The 23,531-nt window shown below is 35.0% G+C and overlaps 1 protein-coding gene across 1 annotated transcript in view; it reads left to right on the top strand.

Moving 5' to 3' along the window:
- Positions 1-23,531, top strand: part of LOC150088923 (ubiquitin carboxyl-terminal hydrolase 19-like) — a 337,177-nt gene that overhangs the window by 203,924 nt on the left and 109,722 nt on the right. Inside the window, 1 exon segment of the mRNA XM_090370360.1 lies at positions 7,118-7,233. Within this exon segment, the coding sequence (XP_090226486.1) occupies positions 7,118-7,233 (116 nt within the window).

Genomic DNA, 23,531 nt, shown 5'->3' with positions numbered 1-23,531 from the left:
GCCATTACTGTCATTAACAACACTGCCAACCTTTGTATCATCTGCAAACTTTGACATTAAGCCTGATATACCTTCATCAATATCATTGATAAATATACAAAACAACAGTGGACCCAACACCGAACCCTGTGGGACTCCACTAATAACATTAGTCCATGAAGAGCAGCACCCATTGATTACCACCCTCTGTCTTCTCCCACTTAACCATCCTTTTATCCATTGTAGCAACTTACCCTTAATACCATTCTGCTCCAATTTGTACAATAGTCTTTCATGTGCAACAGTGTCAAAAGCTTTCCTGAAATCCAAATAGATGATATCAAAGTTATTTTTTGCATCCGGTTCCTTTGTAACCACATCATAATATCCTATCAAATTTGTCAGACAAGCAAAGGTAGTATATGAGAAATCACTAGCAAACAGAGCAAAGAGGGGGGGAGCTAAGGAATTCTTCACATATATAAATGCTAAGAAAAGCAGGACAAACCAGATCAGATCTTTACGTAAGGGAAAGGGGATAGTATTAAATACACCAGCTGCCATTGCAGATGAACTAACAGCTATTTACAGAAAAAAAACCTTTTGTGGTAATGGGAAATTGTGGGAGCAAAGTTGAAAAATACTTAATTAATGATATTGAAATTTTGCAAGATTATTTAATGAAAAAACGTTCGAGCCTACAGGCCAGTAAGGCTCCTGGAGTTAATGGAATATACCCTATAATCTTAAGGGAGGTGACAAGTGAGTGCATTGAACCATTGAGGCTAATTATGCGAGCATCTGGGGAGATTCTGTTGGATTAGAAAAATGCCAACGTATCTCCCATACATAAGGGTGGTTCTAAGAGTGAAGTGGGAAATTATCGACCTGTCAGTGTGACTTCAGTGGTAGGGAAAATCATGGAGGCAATGGTCAAAGGTGGAATTCAGGATCATTTGGATAGAATTGAAATTCTCAAGGATACTCAGCATGGTTTTGTAAAGGGAAAATCATGTTTAACAAATCTGGTTCGCTATTTTGAAAGGGTCACTCATGAGCTGGATTTAGGGATTAATTTAGACATTGTTTATTTGGATTTCAGCAAAGCTTTTGACTCAGTCCCACATGAGCGGTTACTTTATTAGCTGGAACAGGGTGGAATCACTGGGAAAATCCTTAGATGGATAGCGGGATGGCTTCAGGGCAGGAGGCAGAGGGTTGTGATAAATGGCTATTCCTCAGATTGGGTTGATGGAAGAAGTGGGGTTCCCCAAGGATCAGTATGAGAACCACTGTTTTTAATTTTCTTAAACGACATTGATGAAGGAATAGAGGGCGTGTTGTCTAAATTTGCAGATGATGTTAAAATTAATAGAGTAGTTAATGATCACTGTCAAGCCGAGCTTCTTCAGAGAGACCTAGATAGACTTCAGGAATGGTCAGAAAAATGGCAGCTATGCTTTAATCCAACAAAGTGTAATGTATTACACCTGGGAAACAATAATCCCAAAATAACTTATTCACTTGGTGGAATTCAACTAAACCCAGTACTGGGGGGAAGGGACTTGGGTGTTACGATACGGTCAGACATGAAATTTTCTGAGCATTGTAAACAGGTTGCAAGGAAGGCCCATGGTCCTATCAATGATCTATCAAACTTTTGCAAGTAGAGATAGGGACGTGATAATCCCATTATATAAGGCTTTTGTTAGACCACAAAATTCGTGGTCTAACAAATTTTCACAGTATTCCATAGTTAGACCTTGGAATACTGTGTTCAAGTATGGAGACCACACCTAAAGAAAGACATCAAGCTTCTTGAAAGGGTGCAAAGACAGGTAACTTGCCTGGTGAGATCGGCAAAAGGGCGTCCTTATGAAGAAAGACTTTGAATATGTGGGTTGCAGAGTTTGGAAACCAGACACCTTAGAGGACATTTGATTGAGGTGTTTAAGGCTCTGAGATGCATCAGTAAAATGAATGAGGATGAAATTTTCAAGATTATAAATGATGCTAGAACTAGGGGACATAAAGTCAAATTACGGGGAGAGATGTTTAGATTGGACTGCACAAAGTTTTATTTTAGCCAGCGAGTTATAAATTACTGGAATAAGTTGCCTACATGGGTGGTAGAGGCTGACAGTTTGGGGAAATTCAAAGGTCATCTGGTGAGGGGAAACACATAGGATGATAGGTTTAATTTAATTTTCTTTTCTTAATTAGTTTTTTTTTTTTGGCTGGTGCAGCATAAGCTATAGGCTTTCGTGTGGCCATTACTAATACTAATTAACCATCCTGCCCACCTTTATTTAATCTGAAAACTTATACATTATATACCTTCATCAATATTATTAATAAATATTGAAAACAACAATGGGCCCAGCACTGAACCCTGGGAGATTCCACTAATAACATTAGTTCATGAAGAGCAGTGACCAGATAAGTATTGACAAAGTATTGGTAACCACTCTCTGTCTTCCACTTAACTATCCCTTTATCCATTTGATAAAGCAATGTATCAACGCTTAATTATAGAATAAAATGTATCAGTATTCAGTCTTGATACAAAGACAATTGTTAAAAGCTTATTTCAGTAAAAAAAAAAATTGGGACATATTAATGCTAAACAGAGAGTTTGACAGTAGTGCCTTCTGAAATCAGGCAATTGCAATGTAAAGTTGTAATCAACTTTAAAATGTAACCACCAGTTGGCAATTTAAAAGGAAGAAGCACACATTCCTGTTACATTACAGAAAAAATAGCTTTGTTTTTGTTTAACAAGTATTCCTTCCTTATGTGAATTCCAGGGTACACTTTGTATTTTGCCTTTAGCAGTTTTTGCCATTCTACTTGTGATTACATAGTTTTGAAAAGGATGTTGCATGCTGCTGTTTACAAAAATTTATAACTGAATGTATCACAATGGGTAGCTCATTTCCCTCTTAGAGGAAAAATTTTTACTTTTTGTGTTTCCCTTGTACAGATATCGTGTCAGTGATGTACTGTATACTGTATTTTTGCTTATTGCATCTCTAATTGAGGCCAGGAAAATGTGGCCTACAGAATTATCTAGAGTACAGTAATCTCCCAGTTTACAAACATTCCATCCTGTGAGTATTACTTATTGAAATTTGAACATTACAATTATTTTTTTAGTAGTTGCTGGATGATGTATGAAAATGTCCAGGTATCAGAGTTAAAAAAAAAAAAAAAAAAACCATTCACTAGTGGCCCATAACAAGTTCATTCAGTAAGAGGGAAAATAGTCCATTAAAGGCTTTTCCTGTTCCCCTCAACTTTTGCCAGCAAGGAATTAAACCTAGCCCATTAGGGGTGACTGTGGTCTTTATTACATATGTGGTAACATATGTAATAAAGACCACTTGATTACATATGTGGACGTGAGAGTATGCACAGTGAGATCAAGCCCATACTGCGAGGGGAAAAAAAAAAAAAAGCAAACCAGTCCATTATTATCTATTGTGCTGGTCTGTTGATTGCAATGAAATTGTAACTGTTTTATACAACCTCCTCTAGACACAGCGACCAAAGTTAAAAATAATAATTTTAATACAAAGGCCCTTTCTGTTCCTCCTTTCTCACTTTTCCCCACTTCTTGAGAGACAGATAAAGTCCAAGGAAAGCTCATCTTTTATATGTCAGCTGAATGGTAACGTTGATTTCATTTGGTTTTCATTGGCTGTGATGTAAACTTCATGGAGTGGTCATGAGAAATAATGTTAAAATTAATTGAAGAACTAGAGCAGTTGCTTTCAACTGGGGTGCCACAACAACATTCCATGGGTGCCACGTAATTTGGGTTTAAGTTACTTAAACTTTTTTTTTTATTTATATATTTATTTCATTATAAAAAGGTCTATGGTATCTTTTTAATTTTGTGGTGATCTATACTTGATGTTTATTTAGTACCTCTATATAAAGAATAAAATTATTTATATATAAAGATATATATATATATATAATAAAATAAATTACTTAGGGGGGTGCCGTTATTAAAAAAGGTCGAAAACCACTGAACTACAGGGATGAAGATGTTTGTGGGATCCTTTTGATATATTTTATAGAGACAAATAAAAAAAAAAAAGGGTAAAATTTAATATGAAAGCCAATGAAATGACCAGTCGTCAGACACAATACACAACTACTTTTCCATGGACTTCTCTCTCTCTCTAGCACATTTTTAGATCTGCCACACTTTAGCAATGGTTGATCTTCTGTATAGTAAACAAACTCACTGTTTCTGCGTGTTTTGTTATTTGTTTTACTTGCACTAATTTCAAAAAAATATTTTACTATCAACCAGCATACAATCAATTTCATATAAACATAAAACAGCTAGTAAAAGGGTAAAAAGTTGTATATATTCTTGAGAAAACAAGCCAAATTTCATATGCATGACAATCTCCTATGTGCACCCTGTATGCACTTGTCTGAGGCAGATGATAGACTCAGCTTTCTCAGATGTGTAGATATACTCTGTAAGATACAGAGTATCTATCAGTCAATACAATCGTTGACTGAAATCTGGATTGTGAGAATGTCCAAATCAAAGGACATTGTTCTGTTTTTGTTTAATGAGTGATTGTTTTGAATTTTCTTTGGATTTTCTAGTTTTGTTGTGGATTTTTGTTTAATACACAACTGATCTAGATAAAAATCCATAAGTGTAAAAGCCATTTCCAGCTTATGGTGCAACTTTAGAGTGCAGTATATGTATACTGCAGAACTTCATGCTAGTTGAACTTACTTTGGGCCATATTCAAACCAAGCAATATGAAAAGTGTATGTTATACACATAATTACAAAGTGCTATACAGACACCAATAGGAACAAGACATTCACATCTAATCTTATATCTGTGTTTCCTATACAATGTTTTATTTTAATTTTGCTATGGACTTGGCACATGCATTTTCATTGTCACTGTGCCATGAAGAAGACAACCAACCAACCCACCACTTATGTTTTACCAGACTGACTCAGTAATATCTGTTGGTACTAAGGAGTATATCCAGTAGACAGTTCACATCTATTGGATATACTCTTCATTGGATATACTCACATTGTGTTTTGCAGTTAAAAGTTTTGCCTCTTTCCCTCTTGTCATACCTGTCTTTCCTATATGCATTGTATTAAATGTATTCAAAGTTTCCATCTAATATAACAGAATGACACCTTGTTTCTGGTATTCCTGTTATATTGGCATTAATTGATTTAACTAGTTTTGAAGTACTAGTTAAATCATCTAATGCTAGTATTAACAGGAATAACAGAAACGCAATGTCATTCTGATATACAAATGTTGGTGTTTGTCATTTCATATTCTTTGCAACTATAACAAACCATTTCATGTAGTTGCTTATGGTAGTGCTTTTGGATATTCATGTAGTTTTATCACTTTCAATTACTCAGCAGCTTTCCATTTTTTCCCATTATTCTATACTCTTACAGCCATTTCCAGCTTTTGGTGTCAGTGTTATGAATACCTTTAGCAGGCCCTGTACTTCAGCCATTGCTGCAATCATGGATTTGGCTCTTTATATTTCTAGATACCACTACTTCAGAAAAAATCAACCAACCTGATTTCAGTATTGATTTTTTTTTATATATATATATTTTTTTTTTTCTTAAATGATTTTGTTAAAATGTAGTAAGGAAAAGTTTTTTTTTTATGACAAAATATCTACCATATAAGCTTCCAGGATAGCTCATGGGGTTTTGTCAATGATGTACAAGGTGCCTCCATAGCCAGCTGGGCAGGAACAGCAGTGCATAGCACACACTTCTTGATTAGACCAGGGTTCGAGCCCGTGACCACCAAATACGGAGGATGCGGAAAGGTCAGGGAATGACCACCGCATATCCCCAGAGCAATATGGCCTTAGTTGCTAATGCTACTAAAAAACCAAATAACAACAACAACAATGATGTACAGAAACTTTGCTACCAGGGATAAGGAAGTGATTATCTCTTTGTATAAGGCCATGGTTAGACTGAATCTTGAGTACAGTATACAGGTCTGCAGGCCCCACTTTAGGAAGGATGTAGATCTGCTGGAACAGGTGCAGAGAAGGGCAACCAGATTAGTGAAGGGAACAAAAGAGTGCTCTTATCTAGAAAGGCTTTAGTTCTGCAAATTGTAGCATCTATCTCAAGACTAGACACCTGTGGGGAGGTCTGATTGAGGTGTGTAAAGCCTTGAATGGATTGAGTAAGCTGAATGTTAATGGCATTCTTCCACTTGCTGAACTACACACTTGAGGGACATAAATTCAAGTTGAGGAAGGATGGTTGCAGGATAGATGTATGGAGGTTTGCCTTCAGCCAATGGGTGTTGATTACTGTAACAGGCTTCCATCTGTTGTGGAAGTAGATGTGGGTTGAAGAAATTCAAGGGAGAACTAGACAAATTCTTGGAGGGTATGAATGGATGAACTGTGTGTGTGTGTGTTTTTTTTTTTTTTTTTTTTTGCTGATGCTATATAAGCTTTCTTTCTTACATTATTTGCCATCACTACTACTATACTAAATTCATATCATAACATTTTTCATATAAAAGAGATATAATCCTTCATTTACTGTGTGGGGAAAAATGTGATTGTATCACTAAATCTATTAAAAATAGGGAAGATTTAAACCACAAAATAAACCTAATAACCCTTATATCAAAATAAAATTATAAACAAAAATAAGAAAACACTGACCAAAGCAATTGGGTTTCAAAAGTGCTGATGCTTCTTTGAAGAGAGTTCTTGTGAGTTTTCTGTTTCTATTTTGTAGTGTTTTACATTATTATATAAGAGACACACATTCTTTGGTGGTGTGGATGTCAGTCTCTTTGGGCAAGGAGCTGTTTGTTCACTCCTCCAGAGGCAGGTATTGTTCCTATCTTTTCTTTCTTTTACTTATTTTTATGTTTATAATTTTATTTTTTTTTTGGAATAGGGATGTTTAAGTTTATAGAATCAAAATGTCGCCTTGCTGTACCTATAACCCATTTGAAAACTTTAAATTTTCTGCATTTATTTTGTGGGTTTAAGTGTTCCCTATTTTTATCAATTTCTGCACTTTTTTTTATTTACTTGGATTCACAGAATTTTTCTTTGTATATTTTTAGAGGGTTCTTATTCCTCAGCCAGTAGCCCGTTGTTCATACTGTCATAGAGATTCTCCCAAAAGTGGTGGATCACTTAGAAGATGCACAAAATGCTATAGAGCAGGATACTGTGATCAGTAAGTAATAACATATGCCTTCTTTTTAATATACAGAATGTTCAAAAAAGTTATTTGATATAGAAGGACATGGTCCAAAAGTGTGTGTGTGTGTGTGTGTGTGTGTGTGTGTGTGTGTGTGTGTGTGTGTGTGTGTGTGTGTGTGTGTGTGTGTGTGTGTGTGTAAATTAAATTAAAAGTAAACTAAAGAAAAAATAAAGAATGGCAAATGTAAGAGGCAGTGTTAGTGTCCACCAAAATGTTTCCTAGAACATAATTTTTTTTTGTTTTGGTTTTAGTTGTATTTGCTTTTTGCAGCACTTTTCTTCCTATTGTTGTGCTTTGATTTAACTTAAATTTTGTTCTAGGTAACCTTTTTGTTGGACATGCTAATACTGTCTCTTATGATTGCCATTATTTCTTTATTTATTTTTTCTCTTCCTTAATTTTACTTTTAATTTAATTTACATTGTTCCAGGCAACATATTGATGGTTATTTTAAAGCTGCCTCTTATGTTTGAAACTTTTATTTATTTATTTTTTTGCTCCTTTTTACTTTTCTTTATAACTATTGTTTATTTAACATGCTTGTTGTGAGCTGATTTGCTTTGCACTGTTCATGCTGCCTTCTATTTACTGTTTACTTCTGGTTTCTTATTTTAGACTTCACATCACTGTCTTGTCAGCAGTTTTGATTGGCACTCTGTAAGTGTTTAAGCTTTCTTGTCTTTATTTCTCTATTTCATAAGGGTCACCATTCTGCAGGTCTGTTGTATTGTCTGGCTGATAGTTTGTCAGTTGCTGTTCGTTACGCAGATTTGTATAACATTTGAAGTGCAGTAATTTCCATGACTTCTTGTCTTGTCTTGTGGCCTTCTGATGATAAGAGACTTTATGGTTGGCTGTTTTCTCTATTTTTGGTTGTTTCATTTATTTGTTTTTCATGAATAGTATACAGAATCATTATTGTGCTATTTCACATTATTTGGCCTTGGTATTATCAACTGTGTGCTAGACTAAATTTATTCTTTATTGGCTTTTAAATTCATGGTATATATGCCTTTTATTTAAAATATTCAAAATCTTTGGTATGTATTCTTTCCTTATTATTCTTCTTTTTCTCAATTTTTTTCTTCTCTTCCCCCTCTTGCTTATCTAATTGGTTTTAGTTGTGTTCTCTTTGCAGTACTTGTCCTTCGTATTGTCTCACTTTAATTTAACTTACATTTTACACACATACAGACACAGCAATCCCTGATTAGTGTGGTTTTGATTAATATGATTTTTGATTTAGTGCATTTTATAATTTGAAACCACATTTCAGATAACATGGGTCCAGAATCAATTTAGTTCGGATTTAAAATGCTTGTACAACCCATGCACAAGCATGGGGTGTTGATTGCACAATAGGACAGTTGTAGCCAAATCAGTGTGGCTCAGCCTGCCCTAGTGTGAGCACCTGTTTGCCTATTGTTTCCCGCCATTACGTATAGGCAATTCCCATATAACACGGTACTTCTGCAACACGATTTCACTCTAACATAATTGATTAATTGTGGCAAACCTCGCACAACATGGTACTTACCTAACACAGTTTTGCTCTAACGTGATTAGAGAATTGCGGCAAACCTCCCATAATGTGGTATTTTTGTGCAGGGGGAAACCCTGCAATTATTATGGATGTAATTTTTCAACATTCTATTCTTTTTTTGTGAATCCCCTCTGTTGACATGATAGTCGTTATGCAAAAAAAAAAAAATTATTGGGAAATCCCCATGATGGGTTCTGTGCTACTGAACTTGTGCTTGTTTGAGAACATAAAATTTGACTTCGAAGCGTGTAGTTGGTGACTTTTAAGGTAAGGTTATTTTGGTTTTTGATCGTTTATAAATTTTTCTGGGTATGTATTATGAAACTTTGTTCTTAAGAACCATATTGGAATAATTTCTTTCTTGTGAATTAAATTCTACCCCTAAGTTAGAATGGAGGGCAAGGTGCTGGAGTTTTCAGGGAATGGTGGAGGTCATCACAGAATAAGTAATTACATGGGCTGTGTTAGGTTAACTAAGATTAAGAATAGGTGCATGTATACTTGCATGTACACCAATGCTAGGAGTATAGTAAATAAATTTGAACTTGAAGTGCTGGTCATGACATCAAAGGCAGATGTTGTTGAGATATCAGAGACATGGTGTAACACAGATATAAGCAGTGCAGAATTGGAATTTGGGGAGTACAATCTATACAGGAAGGATGGCAGGATTGCAGTTAAGGAGGGGGTTCTGCTATTAGTTAAGAAATACAAAATCTAAAGAAGTACATCCAGTTGACATGGGTGGACAGTGCAATGTTAAGTCAGTTTGATGTGACATAAGCACTGGGAAAGCAAATATGATAGTAGGAGTGTGTTATAGGCCTAATGACTGATGAGTACAATGAACAACTGTACAGAAAAATATAGTGGGAACAAATCAGATTGTCCAATAAATTGGAGATTTTAACTTCCCAGATATTGACTGGAATTTGTGGGTTGGTCACTCGCACACCAGCAGGACTTTTGTGGATTTACTGGATGATTGTTTTTTATGGCAACATGTTAGAGAGGTAACCAGAGAGAGTAATACTCTTGACCTGGTTATCAGCAATGATTATTCATGCATTAAGAATTTGCAGATAAAGGAACCGCTAGGTAGTAGTGATCACAATGTACTGATGTGGGATTTACTTACAGATGTAACTAGTTTCAGGAGTAAAGGGAAGGGTTTTTGCTTTCATAGAGGTGACTACAGTGATCTCAGACAGTTTTTAAATTCCATACAGACCAACTGATGATGTTACCAACAGCAAATTCTAAATGGGAAGCATTCAAGGGAGTAAGGGGGATCTAAGGGTGATACGAGTAATTACAGACCAGTTAGTTTAATTTCTGTTCAGGGAAAATAATGAAGTCACTGGTTAAAGATACATTGCAGGATCATCTAGACCACAGAGTAGTAAGATACAGAGTGTCAACTCCCATAGATGATAATGTTAATTCCGGTTACACGTTAAAACCCATAGAAAGTGATGCCACCATTTTGGACCTAAGAAACAGGCTGGAACATTGCAAAGAGTGCATGGAGAATTTTCTACAGCTTTGTAATTGCGATGGACAGTATATAAATTCACCGATTATTAGTATGATATATTCACAATTAATTATTGTTTAAATACAAAAAAAAAAAAAAAAGAATGTAAAAGACGGAAGAATAATAAAATATAACATAAGTAAATATATATCGGCAAGTTTAAATCGATGGTTATGATAGCCTCTGGTAACACTAAAAGCAGGCATTTTCTTCCTCCTCAGTTCAAACCTCTATTTTTGCCCCATTACCTTCTTTTTTCTCCCTTATAATTTAAATTCATTTCTCAAGTATACACAGGGTAATTTACATATGTTTTCAGATTTTTAATTTAATTATTTTCCTTTATTTATTTATTACTCTTGCTATGGCATCCTATGAAATGAACACTGCATCATATAGCTGCTAACCATAGCCACTAATAATTTTTTTTTTTTTTTTTTTTCTCGCTATAGTTGACAAAAATACAAAATCTGGAATCAGTGAAAAATTTGTAATACAATTATGTGACTAAATTTTGACTGTTTTATTGCTGAGTTATTGTCTTTAACAAAATTTAGCATTCTTTTATTTAGATCACTATTTATTTGGGTTAGCTTTACGACAAAAAAAAGGACAAACTTCACACTTTATTATTCAAATTCCTTTAATTTATAAAGTTTCTCATTACGTATAAAAGATTTGAATTATATGTTGTCTTCTGTAAATTGAAATAGTAATATCATCACATGAACTGTCCTGTAATATATATATATGTGTTACAAATGAAAATAAAATAAAATAAATATAGATGGAGAAGTTATTAATCACAAAATGCCAAGCCTAGTTGAAGAGAAAAAAAGAGAGAAAGAATGTTAAGAACCTATATATATAAAAAAATAAAAAATTAAGTAGAATTAAGTCTGAATTAATGCCAAATTAACAGGCTAATCATATGTACAAAAGCTGAAAGAAAAAGAGGAAAGGGTAATAGAGATAAAAATTATAAAATTAAATTCAAGAAAAAGAATTAAAAATTTTTAAATTTTTAAAAAAATTAAAAATTGGTACATAGATCAGGTATTTCATCATGGGGCTACACCTGATCATCTACCAAACACTGTGTTTCTATGCAAACTCATGCTGATGGAGAAGCTATTAAAATGAAATATATATGAAAAAAAAAAAAAAAAAAAAAAAATTTTTTTTTTAATCTCCAGAAACATGAGTAAGGTAGCCACAATGCAGTGTATTTAGATTAATAAATTGAGTCGATAGTATGTAAGAACGCAAACGCGGTGTGTTTAGTTTAATAAATTGAGTAGAAAGTATGTAAGAACGCAGTGTGTTTAACTCGAAAGTATGTAAATTAAAAAATAATAATAATAAATAACAAGGTAGCGGTATAGAAAAAGGAAGCAATGCAAGGTAAGGGAGGGAAAAGAAGTTAAAAATATAGAGGCGAAGATATTGAGAATGTCCGAATCACCCTCGTATTACACTAATAGTTCACCGGACTGAAAAACGAAGAGTAGAAATATGTAAAGAGAAGGAAAAGAGTTTAAAGGATACTAGGCAAGCCGGGTGTGTAAGTACCCAACCTCATAGAGAGGGCCTTGGCTTTGAGAGTGTTAGTAGAAGTGGAAATTAATACCGCTAGCTTGTAGTGTATATTTTGAGTGATAGATATGAAATATGATATAAAATAGGGAAAGGAGAAAAAATTAAATACCTATGATATTTGGCAGAAACAAGTTGAGTGAAATATAATCAAGAAATGAAGATACAAATATGCGATCATGATTAATAAGGTACAATTATGCGAATATGATTAATAAGAATGGAATGCAAACAGAGGGAGAACTATGACAACGATGGTGGAGTTGCTCAGAAGAGAACAACTATGGGAGCCCCTCTGTGGCCAAAATAAAATAGAGACAATAAGATTGATCATAAGTAATTACTGGTAATACTAAATTAAAAAATGAAAAGAAAAACTTAGGAAGTGAAAGAACACGAACATCGTTCTAATAGAAGTCATTATATGTGATCACTTTCCAAGCAGTGGAAATACCACCATTCAAATGTACAACTATACAGGTATCAAATTAACCCTAATCAAGGTGGAACATGGTGAAACCGAATTTTTCTTTAATGAAATCAGAGAGATTTTTTATAATAAAATTTAAGAAATTAATAGGAATGTTATTATTGCGAAGTTTAGTATAGAGATCATTTAAAGCACCAGCAAAAAGTGATTGATTACTGCTAATATTAGCCAAACGGATAATTTGTGTGTAGATTATATTTTTATGAACCTTAATCGAAATGTTCGAGTTCCAATTCGTTAAATAGATAATATTAAAATTAAATTCGCTTCTTTTGTCGAATAGTTCCAAATTATGACGAAGAGGAGGAATGTTTAGAGTAATACTTAAATCAAGAAGATTTGCATGTTGGTTGCCAAAGTTCAGTGGGATATATGGATTTTGCAATATTTTCAAAATGAATGTTGAGAATAAGAATGTCAGTCTTGATATATAACATTTATCCAATTATAAAAAGCTTCGTGGGGTATTGTATATTTATATAAGGTAAACATTAAAAGCAAAAGCCTTGGGAATGGCTGAAAAACATGGACTGAACACCTCACAATCAGTTGAAGGAGAAACTCAGTATTCGGCCAAGCAAATTTGATAAGGTTTTCCCTTTCAGTGCTTGTAAAACACTAATCATAAAGATGAGCTCCACACAGTCTAGCATTATTATATAATAATGATGTAATTTAATAGCGTAGCTTAATTTTTACGGTAATCACCTTTTGCATAATCTGCAATTGATGCTTGAGATAGGATGGATACTAATTTGAATTTAAAATTGGGATTAATATGGATAAATTTAATTTTGAAACAGAGTTAAAATATGCCCAAGGAAATAGAAGTGCACATCTTCGTCCTTGGTTGTCATAGAATTTAAGGTTAAAAATGATTGAAACTATATCTGTAAATCAAGGAGGCCATAGTTTCAATCATTTTTAACCTTAAATTCTATGACAACCAAGGACGAAGATGTGCACTTCTATTTCCTTGGGCATATTTTAACTCTGTTTCAAAATTAAATTTATCCATATTAATCCCAATTTTAAATTCAAATTAGTATCCATCCTATCTCAAGCATCAATTTGCAGATTATACGAAAGGTGAGTACCGTAAAAATTAAGCTACGCTATTTGAGTCAACTCGAGTCAATCTAAATCGGTATTTTAAGAAATTCTACAAATCATTCAATAATAATGATGCATAATTATCTTGATGTCGAATACTGTCATGCTTACCAACTGCTTTCAGCCAGTCAGTAACCCAGAAAAAAAAAAAAGTCAAAACCACGGATGATAATTAAAAAAAAAAAAAAAGGTTAATATGAGCAGGAATGGCATATACAGTATATAGAACTGCACATTTTATAAGGGAAGAGTAAACTCCCCAATCCAATTATGCCTTTGCATTTATAAATTCAAATTATTTAATTATTTGATAAACTATTACTTTGATTAATATCAATACACTATTCATATTAATGTAGCTAAGTGGTCAGAAGCGGGAGTGCAGTAGCACACACTGAGTAGACTGCAGTTCAAGCCCCTGACTGCTAAATATGGTTGACCTGCTAACCAGTGCATAGCAGATTATGGTCTATTTAACCTCAATATGAATTGTTTGAGGAGGCTTCCATCCTGCAGTGGATTGATAATGGCTGCTGCTTATCTCTTATTCATATTAATTAATGTAATAAGTTTGGAATTAGTTAATAATTAGCTATTTAGTAGTGTGTGTTTTTTTTTTTTTTTTTTTTTTAACATTTCATTAAATGTTTCCTGGTTCTATCAATTATGATAAATTACCTTAAATGTTCTTTTGGAAATCAGTATAATTGCACTCTAGATTTATTACATGAGAAGCACTTCTTCATAATGTCAGCATGAGATACACTTCTTGTTCATAATGTCAGCAGACAAATACAAAAAAAAGAAGAAAGAAAAGATAATAATAATGCACAAAAATAATTATAATGATAGTAACCAAAATGCAATGAAAAATGAAATCGCTATGCTAATAATAATACACAAATAATTATAATAATAGTAATCGAAATTAATTGAAAAATTAACTCTCTACTCTAATAATAATACGATACGTCAGAAATAATACACAAATAATTAAAATAATAGTAACCAAAATGCAAAGGAAAATGAACTCGCTACGCTCAACGAATTAATCTTTTCAAACCAGTACCAATTTTATTAGCAATGGGCAGTGCGTTAGCACTCTGTGGATTTTAATGGCCGCATTAGTTTATAGGTCCGAAATTGGTGGCGCTGGGAGGAATTCAGCAAGTTGATACTCTGTATCTTATTACTCTGTGATCTAGACAAGACTGCAATAATAATTCAGACACAGCATGAATTTGTTAAGGGAAAGCCTTGTCTGACAAATTTGATTGGATACTATGACGTGGTCACAAAGGAACTGGATGCAAAAAATAATTTTGATTTCATATACAGTGGATTCCGGTTATTTGGGCCACTGGTTAATCGGGGCTGCTATTTATTTGGGACAAATCTTAAAAAACAGAACCCAGTCGAGAAAATAGCCAGGGTTTACTTTGCTTAATTGGGACAAAATGCCGTTTAATCGGGGCAGGAGACCGCAGCACTGGAGATTACCCTACGATTGTCTCCGACTGTACCACATAGTTCAGTCAGATTTCTGGAGGTCACAACCATAAAACAATAAAAACAATTAGCAGTCACCTGTTTATTGGGCTTTTCTGTTAGTGCAATCTATCATAAACGGATAGTAAACTCGATCTTATTGAATTTGTGATAATACAGACAGCTGGAATTCGGTGGGTTATTATGGTAAAATGTGTTTACACTTCCATGGAATCTTCAATCATATAAAAAAATTAATTTCCAGATCTTCTCTTCATTCCTATTTTTAAACCTTTGTAACTCGTTACTCCGTTCTCACTTGCACTTATTGTGTGTGTGCTGTGTTCTTTGTTATTGATTGCTTATCTTTTTACTGTTTTAAATTTTAACCCCCACCCACAAATGTCAGTGAACAGAAATGTTAACTAGTTTAGTTAGTATGTACATATTACAGTATGTATTAATTATTCCGATGATCACGTATATTCTTCCGAATTTCACGTATCATTTAATTTTTTAATTGGGAAGGTAATTAAGGGTAAATTTGTGCTTAATATATCTTTACTTTTATAGCCTGTGGATAATATTCCTCCTATTTTCACTAATTAGAATTGCTGTTTAATAGAATTAAATTCAATTCACAAACGTGATCACAATGACCAGCGCTTACTACACATTGTATAGTGAACTGTACTTTACTGTGGTGAGTTCGTCGTAACGTGATTTGATTGTACAGTGAACTAATTGTAAAGGGAGGGATACATTGTATTTTTAAATATTTACGTGAAACTTCTAATAATTGGGGCAGCTGCTTAATTGGGCCAAAATGCACTAGTCCCAATGTGTCCCAAATAACTGGAATCGACTGTACTTGGATATCAGGAAATCTTTTGGCACTGTTGTGCATGGAAGACTACTGTACAAATTGGAGCAGTATAGTATTAAAGGCAAGTTGCTACAATGGTTAAAAGAGTGATTGAGTGGGAGAAGACAAGAGTGGTAATCAATGGACGACTCTGCTCTTCATGGACTAATGATATTAGTGGAGCCCCCCAATGTTCGGTGTTGGGCTGACTGTTGTGTATACTTTCCTTGTGTGTACTTATTTAATGGATACCAGAGCTACAAAGACTCAGTGCGTTCTACGTTATATATCAATTAGTTAAGAACTGGAGGAATTACCTCCATAATGTCTTCATCATTGACTTCAAAAGACATCATAGAAGTAATTCCTCATTTCTTAACTAATTTGTATATTTATCAATGATGTTGATGAAGGTATATCAGGCTAAATGTCGAAGTTTGCAGAAGATACAAAGGTTGGCAGGGTTGTTAATGGCAGTAATGGCAGGGTTGTTAATGGCAGTGTCCTACTGCAACAGGATCTAGAAAAGTTGGGCAGATGGGCTGAGAAGTGGTAAAAATGCTTAGCTGCATACCATGAAAGTTACAAAGATCTATCAAGCAAAAGTAAACAAACCCAGATTACCGATTTTTTAAAGAGAGAAAAAAAAAACAAAATCTAGGTGCTGCAGAAGAAATAACATTGACAAATGTAAAGTACTGCATATGGGTAGAAGTAACACCAGAGTAACGTACCGTGTGGTACTGCACTTAAGGTTGTAGAAAATGAAAAAGACCTGGAAGTAATTTTGCAGTCGGATATGAAGTTTTCTGAGCATTGCAGACAGGCTGCCAGAGCAGGTCATGGGGTATTGTCAGTGATGTACAAGAATTTTGTTAGTAGGGATAAGGAGGTGATTATCCCTTTGTATAAGGCAATGGTCAGGCCATGCTTTGAGTGTTACATACAGGTCTGGTGGCCTCATTTTGGGAAGGATGTGGAGTTGCTTGAGCGAGTGCAGAGAGGGGCAGCAGGATTAGTGGGCAGAATGAAGGGGTGGTCTTATCAGGAAAGACTTGACTGCAGATTGCAGCATTTGGAGACTAGGTGCCTGTGAGGTGATCTGATTGAGGTGTATAAGGCCTTGAATGGGTTGAGCAGGCTAAATTCTGATGGGATTCTTCCTCTTGCTCAGATTACCAACCTGAGGGGGCATAGATTCAAATCGAGGAAAAACAGGTATAGAATATATATATGTGTGCGGAAATTTGCCTTTAGCCAGTGGGTTGTTGATTGCTGGAACAAACTTCCATTTGTCGTTGTTGGAAGTTGATAGCTTAAATATATAAATTCAAGGAGGAACTGGACAAATGTTTAGAGGGAATGGATGTGCGAAATGGTGTGGTTTTTTTTTTTTTTTTGCATAATGCTAATTATGTCTAAGGAAAGTAAAAAAGCAACTTTATTTTTCTAGAATCAAAGATATAACTTTTGGATCATCTTGAAAAAGGGGAATATGTATCATACATTGGAAAAAGTTTAAATTTAAATGAAACAACAATCTGGACTATAAAGTAAAATGAACTGAAAATTAGAACTGCTGTAGGATCTTTCATTTTCTCAATTATTGGCACTCAGGGACGAGTGCCAATAATTGAGAAAATGGAGAAGTACTCAGTATTTGGATTTACGATGGCAGTAAAAAAGATCCCATTAGATGCAATGTAATTAAACAGAAGGCACTAAAAATTTATAACCATTTAACAGAAAATGAGAACCTTCTGTTAACCTGGAGTTTGTTGCCAGTAAAGTACGATTTGAGCAATTTAAAAACTGCTTCTCATTACATAACATAAGAACTCAAGGGGAAAGTACATCGGCTGATAATGAAGCTGCCGAGAGGTATGCAGAGAAACTTAAAAAAATTATTGAAGAGCACAGATGCACAGCACATCAAATTTTCATTGCCAATGAGACAGGTCTTTGGTGGGAAAAAAAATGCCCAACAGAACGTTTATTTCAAAAAAAAAAAAAAAACTGCACCAGGTTTTAAGGTATCAAAAGATTGTGTAACATTACTTATGTGCAGTAATGCGTCAGAGTCAGTTCATTCAGGAAATATTCAAACCGTCAGAAAATGGAATCAGTGTGATAGTAGAATTTGCTAAGTTGGTAGGAGTGGAAAGTTTTAATAATATGACTACTGAAGACTTTCAAGAATTACTGCTAGAAAAAGAGGCTGGCGAAGCGAATTTGGTGGAAATAGCATCAGAGGTAAACCAAATCAGTTCAGAGAATGATAGCGCAGATTAAAATTCTGAAGTTACAAATTTTACGCTAAAAAGCATATGAGAAGGTATAAACCTAACGGAGCAATTAGAATCTAATTTTTTGAATGCAGATCCTTCGACTGAAAGGAGCACAAAGTACAAAGGGTGCTTCAAAAATGCTTAGCTGCATACCATGGAAGTTACAAAGATCTATCAAGCAAAGGTAAACAAACCCAGATTACTGATTTTTTAAAGAGAGCAAAAGATACACGAAATCTAGATGCTGCAGAAGAAAGTTCAGAAGGTGAAGATATTCTGCAACAGAGAAAATGTTTTAGTTTGATTGTACTTAGCAGTGATGAAGAGGAAGAAAATTAAATGAACATTACATTATCTGACATATATGTATCACCAGGAATGCTGTGAAGAATTCACATAGCTATCCAGGTGCAGGTGCTGACTCTGACCACAGTTTGGTAGCAATGAAAATGAAGATTACACTCAAGAGAATAAGCGGCTCAAGAAAAAGAAGGAAATGGAATTTGAATGTACTGAAGACTGCACTAGCTGGAGATTTCAGAGGCAATTGACAGCTGGGGGTGAGGAAGTAGAAGTGGGGAAGGGATGGGAAAGGTTTAAAAAGATTGTAGTAGGAGTGGCAGAAAGCAAATTAGATACAGTAGATCAGAAAAGGATAACGAAACCATGGATCACAGAAGAAATGATGGATAAAATGGAGAAGAGGAGAAAATGGAAGCACCAAAGTTCAGAAGAGGCAAGGATTAAATATAGGAGTTTAAATAATGAATTTAGAAGGGCAACAGATGAAGGAAGAGAAAAATGGTGGGAAGAACAGTGCATAGAACTAGAGGGAATGGCAAGAAGAGGAAGAAGAAATCTAATGTATGAAAAAGTTGAGAACTTAACGAACAAGAAGATTAAGACTAGTGGAAAGATAAAAGAAAAGGGCGAAAAAATTCTATATGACAAAGAACACATACGGAGAAGATGGAAGGAATATATAAAAGAGCTATATGATAAAACAAATAAACCAAAAGTCTGACCTGTGACAGTAGACGATGAAGAAGAGAAATTAAGACTGAAATTATTAAGAGAAGAATTTGAAAAGGCAGTGACCTCATTAAGTAGAGTGAAGGCAGCTGGACTGGGATATATATACAAGCAGAAATTATAAAAGGACTTGGAGAAGAGGCAAAAAAAAAAGAATTGTTCAGGATTTGCGGGAAAATCTATGAATGCGGAAGCTGGCCCAAAGACTTTCTAAAATCCATAATTGTCCCATTAGTAAAGAAGAAAAATGCAAAAAATTGTACCGACTATAGAACAATCAGTTTGATTTCTCATTCCCCAAAAATAGTACTAAAAATTCTCCGAGTGCATTAAAGCAAAAACAGAGTGCGAATTCATAGAAAAAGATCAGTTTTTCAGGTTCAGAGAAGGATGTAGGACCAGAGAGACAACAGAAATATTAAGAACACTAGCATAAAGAAGCACAGAAATAGGAAAAGATTTGGCAATCTGTTTTGTTGATCTTGAAAAGACTTTTGACAGAGTCAATTGGGTTAAGCTGATGGAAGTACTAGAAAGGGTTGGCCTAGATAAGCGATATAAAACTAATTTGGGAACTTTACATGGGACAGACAGCTGTAGTTTGGATTGATGGAGAGGATCCAGAAGAAGTAGACATTGATAGGAGTGTAAGGCAGGGATGTTCCATGTCCCCCTTACTATTTAATATATAAGCAGAAGCATTGATGAAAGGGTAAAAAAAAAAGAGCAGAAAGGAGGTGTAAAAGTAGGAGGGAGGATAAGATAAAGACAATAAGATTTGCAGACGACCAGGTTCTGATTGCTAATAATGAGGAGGAATTACAGAGCTCCTTGGATATCTTGAACAGCAAAGTAAAGGAGTACAATATGAAGATTATGAAGATAATAATAAAAGTGGAAAGGAAGAAGAATCAATGTAACATTAGATGGAATAAGATTGGAACAGGTGGAAAAATACAGATACTTGGGAAGCATAATGACAGAAAATGGGAAAAGATAGAGAAAAATGGAGTCATTGGAGCCCTGCCTGAACCTGCCCACAGGCAGGTTCAGGCAGAGAACTTGAAGAAGGTATGTATCACAGTTTGTTCAGTTATTACTATTTTTAATTAAAATTAAGTTTCTAGTAGTTATAAAAAAATGGTGTATTTTTGTTAGCTTTTGGAACGTAACCCTTCTTTTTGTACTGGTTCTTAGTCCTGTATAACATGTTTTCAACTACATTTTATAGGAACCTAACTACCGTGTTATACGAGGGTTACCTGTATTTTATTTTACTTTACTGTCCTTATGTGATACACTCAATAACTATGGACAAAAGGGTGAAGCAGATGAATAGTAGCAGTGATAAAAAGAAACAAAGTTGATTGCTTTAGAAGAAAAATTCAAAATAATAAAAATATATAAAAGTGGTGTTAGCAAATAAAAAATTAGTTGAGGCTTTAGAATAAATGAGTCAACATTATGCAATTAGCATTAATAGAGGCACATGATACAAGAAAGAAAGCTTATACAGCATCAGCCAAAAAAAAAAAAAAAAAAACCTTCCCATTTCACTGATCCATTCATTCCAAATGTGTGTCTAGTTCTGCCTTGAATTTATTTAATCTATCACTTCCACAACAACAGATGGAAGTTTGTTCCAGCAATCAATTACTCGCTGGCTAAAGGCAAACTTCCGCATATCTGTTCTACAACTGTCTTTCCTCAGTTTGAAGCTATGCCCCCTCAGGTTTGTAATCTGAGCAAGAGGAAGAATCCCCATCAGCATTAAGCCTGCTCAATCTATTCAGGCCTTATCCATCTCAATTAGATCACCTTGCAGGTGCCTAGTCTCCAGAAGCTGCAATTTGCAGAACTTAAGCCTTTCGTCATAAGAGCACCCCTTTGTTTCCTTCACCAGTCTCGTTGCCCTTCTCTGTACTCGTTCTGACAACTCTACATCCTTCCTAAAATGAGGTTTCCAGACCTGCACGCAGTACTCAAGGTGTTGCCTAACCATTGCCTTATACAAGTAGATAATCACCTCCTTATCCCTGCTCGCAAAATTCCTGTATATCATTGACAAGACCCCATAACCTGCTCTGGCAGCCTGCACTGCTCAGAAAACTTTATATCTGACTGCACAATTACCTCAAGGTCTCTTTCATTCTCCACTACCCTGATTGTAACACCACATAGTTGGTACATTTCTCTGAGGTTACTGCTACCTATATGCAGTACTTTGCATTTGTCAATGTTAAACTTCAGTTGGCACTTCTCATCCCATCTACCCAACTTTTCCAGATTTTGTTGCAGCAGCATACTGTCATTACTGTTATTAACAACCCTGCCAACCTTTGTATCATCTGCAAACTTTGACATTAAGCTTGATATACCTTCATCAATATCATTGATAAATATACAAAACAACAATGGGACCAATGCTGAACCCTGAGGGACACCACTAATAATATTAGTCCATGTAGAGCAGTACCCATTGACCACTACTGTCTGCTCCCACTCAACCATCCTTTTATCCATTGTAGCAACTTACGCTTAATGCCATCCTACTCCAATTTGTATAGTAGTCTTCCATGTGCAACAGTATCAAAAGCTTTCCTGAAATCCAAGTATATGATATCAAAATTATTTTTTGCATCCAGTTCCTTTGTGACCACATCATAGTATCCAATCAAATTGGTCAGACAAGACTTCCCCTTGACAAATCAATGCTGTGTCTGAATTATTGCTACAGCCTTGTCTAAATGATCCTGCAATGCTTCTTTAACCAGTGACTCCATTATTTTCCCTGGAACAGGAGTCCAACTAACAGGTCTGTAATTACTTGTCACCCTTTGGTCCCCCTTTGTGAATTGGGGATACATTTGCACATCTCCAGTCCGTGGAGACTTCCCCCAAGTCCAAGGATGCTCTCATAATTATGGCTAAGGGTTTGCTTACTTCCTTTGCTGCCTCCTTTAATATAACTGGATAGATCCCATCCACCCTAGGTGCCTTTCTTATGTTTAAAACAGTTTCTCCTCCACTTTGCTCTCAGTTATTACAAAATTATTTAACTCCCTGTTAGAGTTTAATAAACATCTGGCCCTCTCCTCCTTGAATAACTCTTCAAGTGTGAATTTAGATGCAAAATAGTCATTTAGTTCGGCAGCTAAACTTTACACTTTCTTAACTTTTCACTCAACTTTCTCTTGAACTTTACATACTTTTGCCACTGTCATACCCACACATTAAATGCTTCTTGAAACCCATTTTTCGAAAGACTGCGATGTCCTTCTTTTGTGGCTCTGTGACCATCGTTTCATATGCTAAACGCTTGCCTTTCAGAACTTTATTCAGATGTGGAAAGAGGAAGAAATCACATGGATACTGTTCGGTGAATAAGCGGGATGTGGCAGAACCTTAGCACCTGCAGCAGTGATCACTGGCTGCACGATATTAGCCACATTGGGCCTGGCATTGTCTTGATATAGAAACCACTTCACACCAGAAAGTTCTTGACATTTCTCATGAATGGCATGGTGAAGTGTGACTTTGAGAACCTCAGAGTATGCTTCCTTATTCGTAGTTGTTCCACAAGGCACAAAATGTGTAACAAGAATGCCTTTTATGTCAAAAAAACACAAGAACCATTTGTTTGTCAGCCAAATGAGAAGCTCAAAATTTCTTAGGTCTTTGTGAATCAGAATGCTACCACTCACTCGACTGTTGTTTTGTCTCTGAATCATAGTGAAAAATCTAAGTTTCATCACAAGTCACTATTCAATTTTTTAAGAAGTTTTTACCCTGTGCTTCAAAATGTTCAAGCATTTCTTTGAACAATTTTGTACTCTTTGCTGTTTTTGTTCAGTGGGCACAGATTCGCAACATTTTCAGATGATCTTTCACAATATTGTGAGCACTACTATATGAAATGGACATTCTAATAGCTAATTCAAGAAGTGTAATTCACCTGTCTTCATCCAAGATTTTCTGGGCTTTTACGATTTGCTCAGTTCTTGAGGAGGAAGGCTGACCAGGTGTTGGGTCATCTGAAACAGATTCAGTCTTCACTGAATCACTTGTGCCATTTAAATATGGCTGCCTTACCAAGAGACACTCAATACCATATGCTTCATTTATCTCTTTAACTGTTTCTGATGCATTTAAGCCCCATCTGACATAATAATGAATCGGATATCACTGTTCAATCTGTATGTGTGACATACTTCAAAACAATCGTCAGTGACACGTGGCTAAAAAAACTCTCTTCACACAATAGTAGCTCAACAAGTATTGGCATGTGCACAGAGTCTGCTCAGTAGCAATCAAGGAGA

The sequence above is a fragment of the Mastigoproctus giganteus genome, chromosome 3 (genome assembly GCF_048544385.1).
Source record: "Mastigoproctus giganteus isolate SK-2022 chromosome 3, ASM4854438v1, whole genome shotgun sequence".
In the NCBI taxonomy this organism is placed as follows: Eukaryota; Metazoa; Arthropoda; class Arachnida; order Uropygi; family Thelyphonidae; genus Mastigoproctus; species Mastigoproctus giganteus.
Note: the sequence above shows the minus strand (reverse complement) of the source record. Positions and strands in the feature narration are given on the sequence as shown.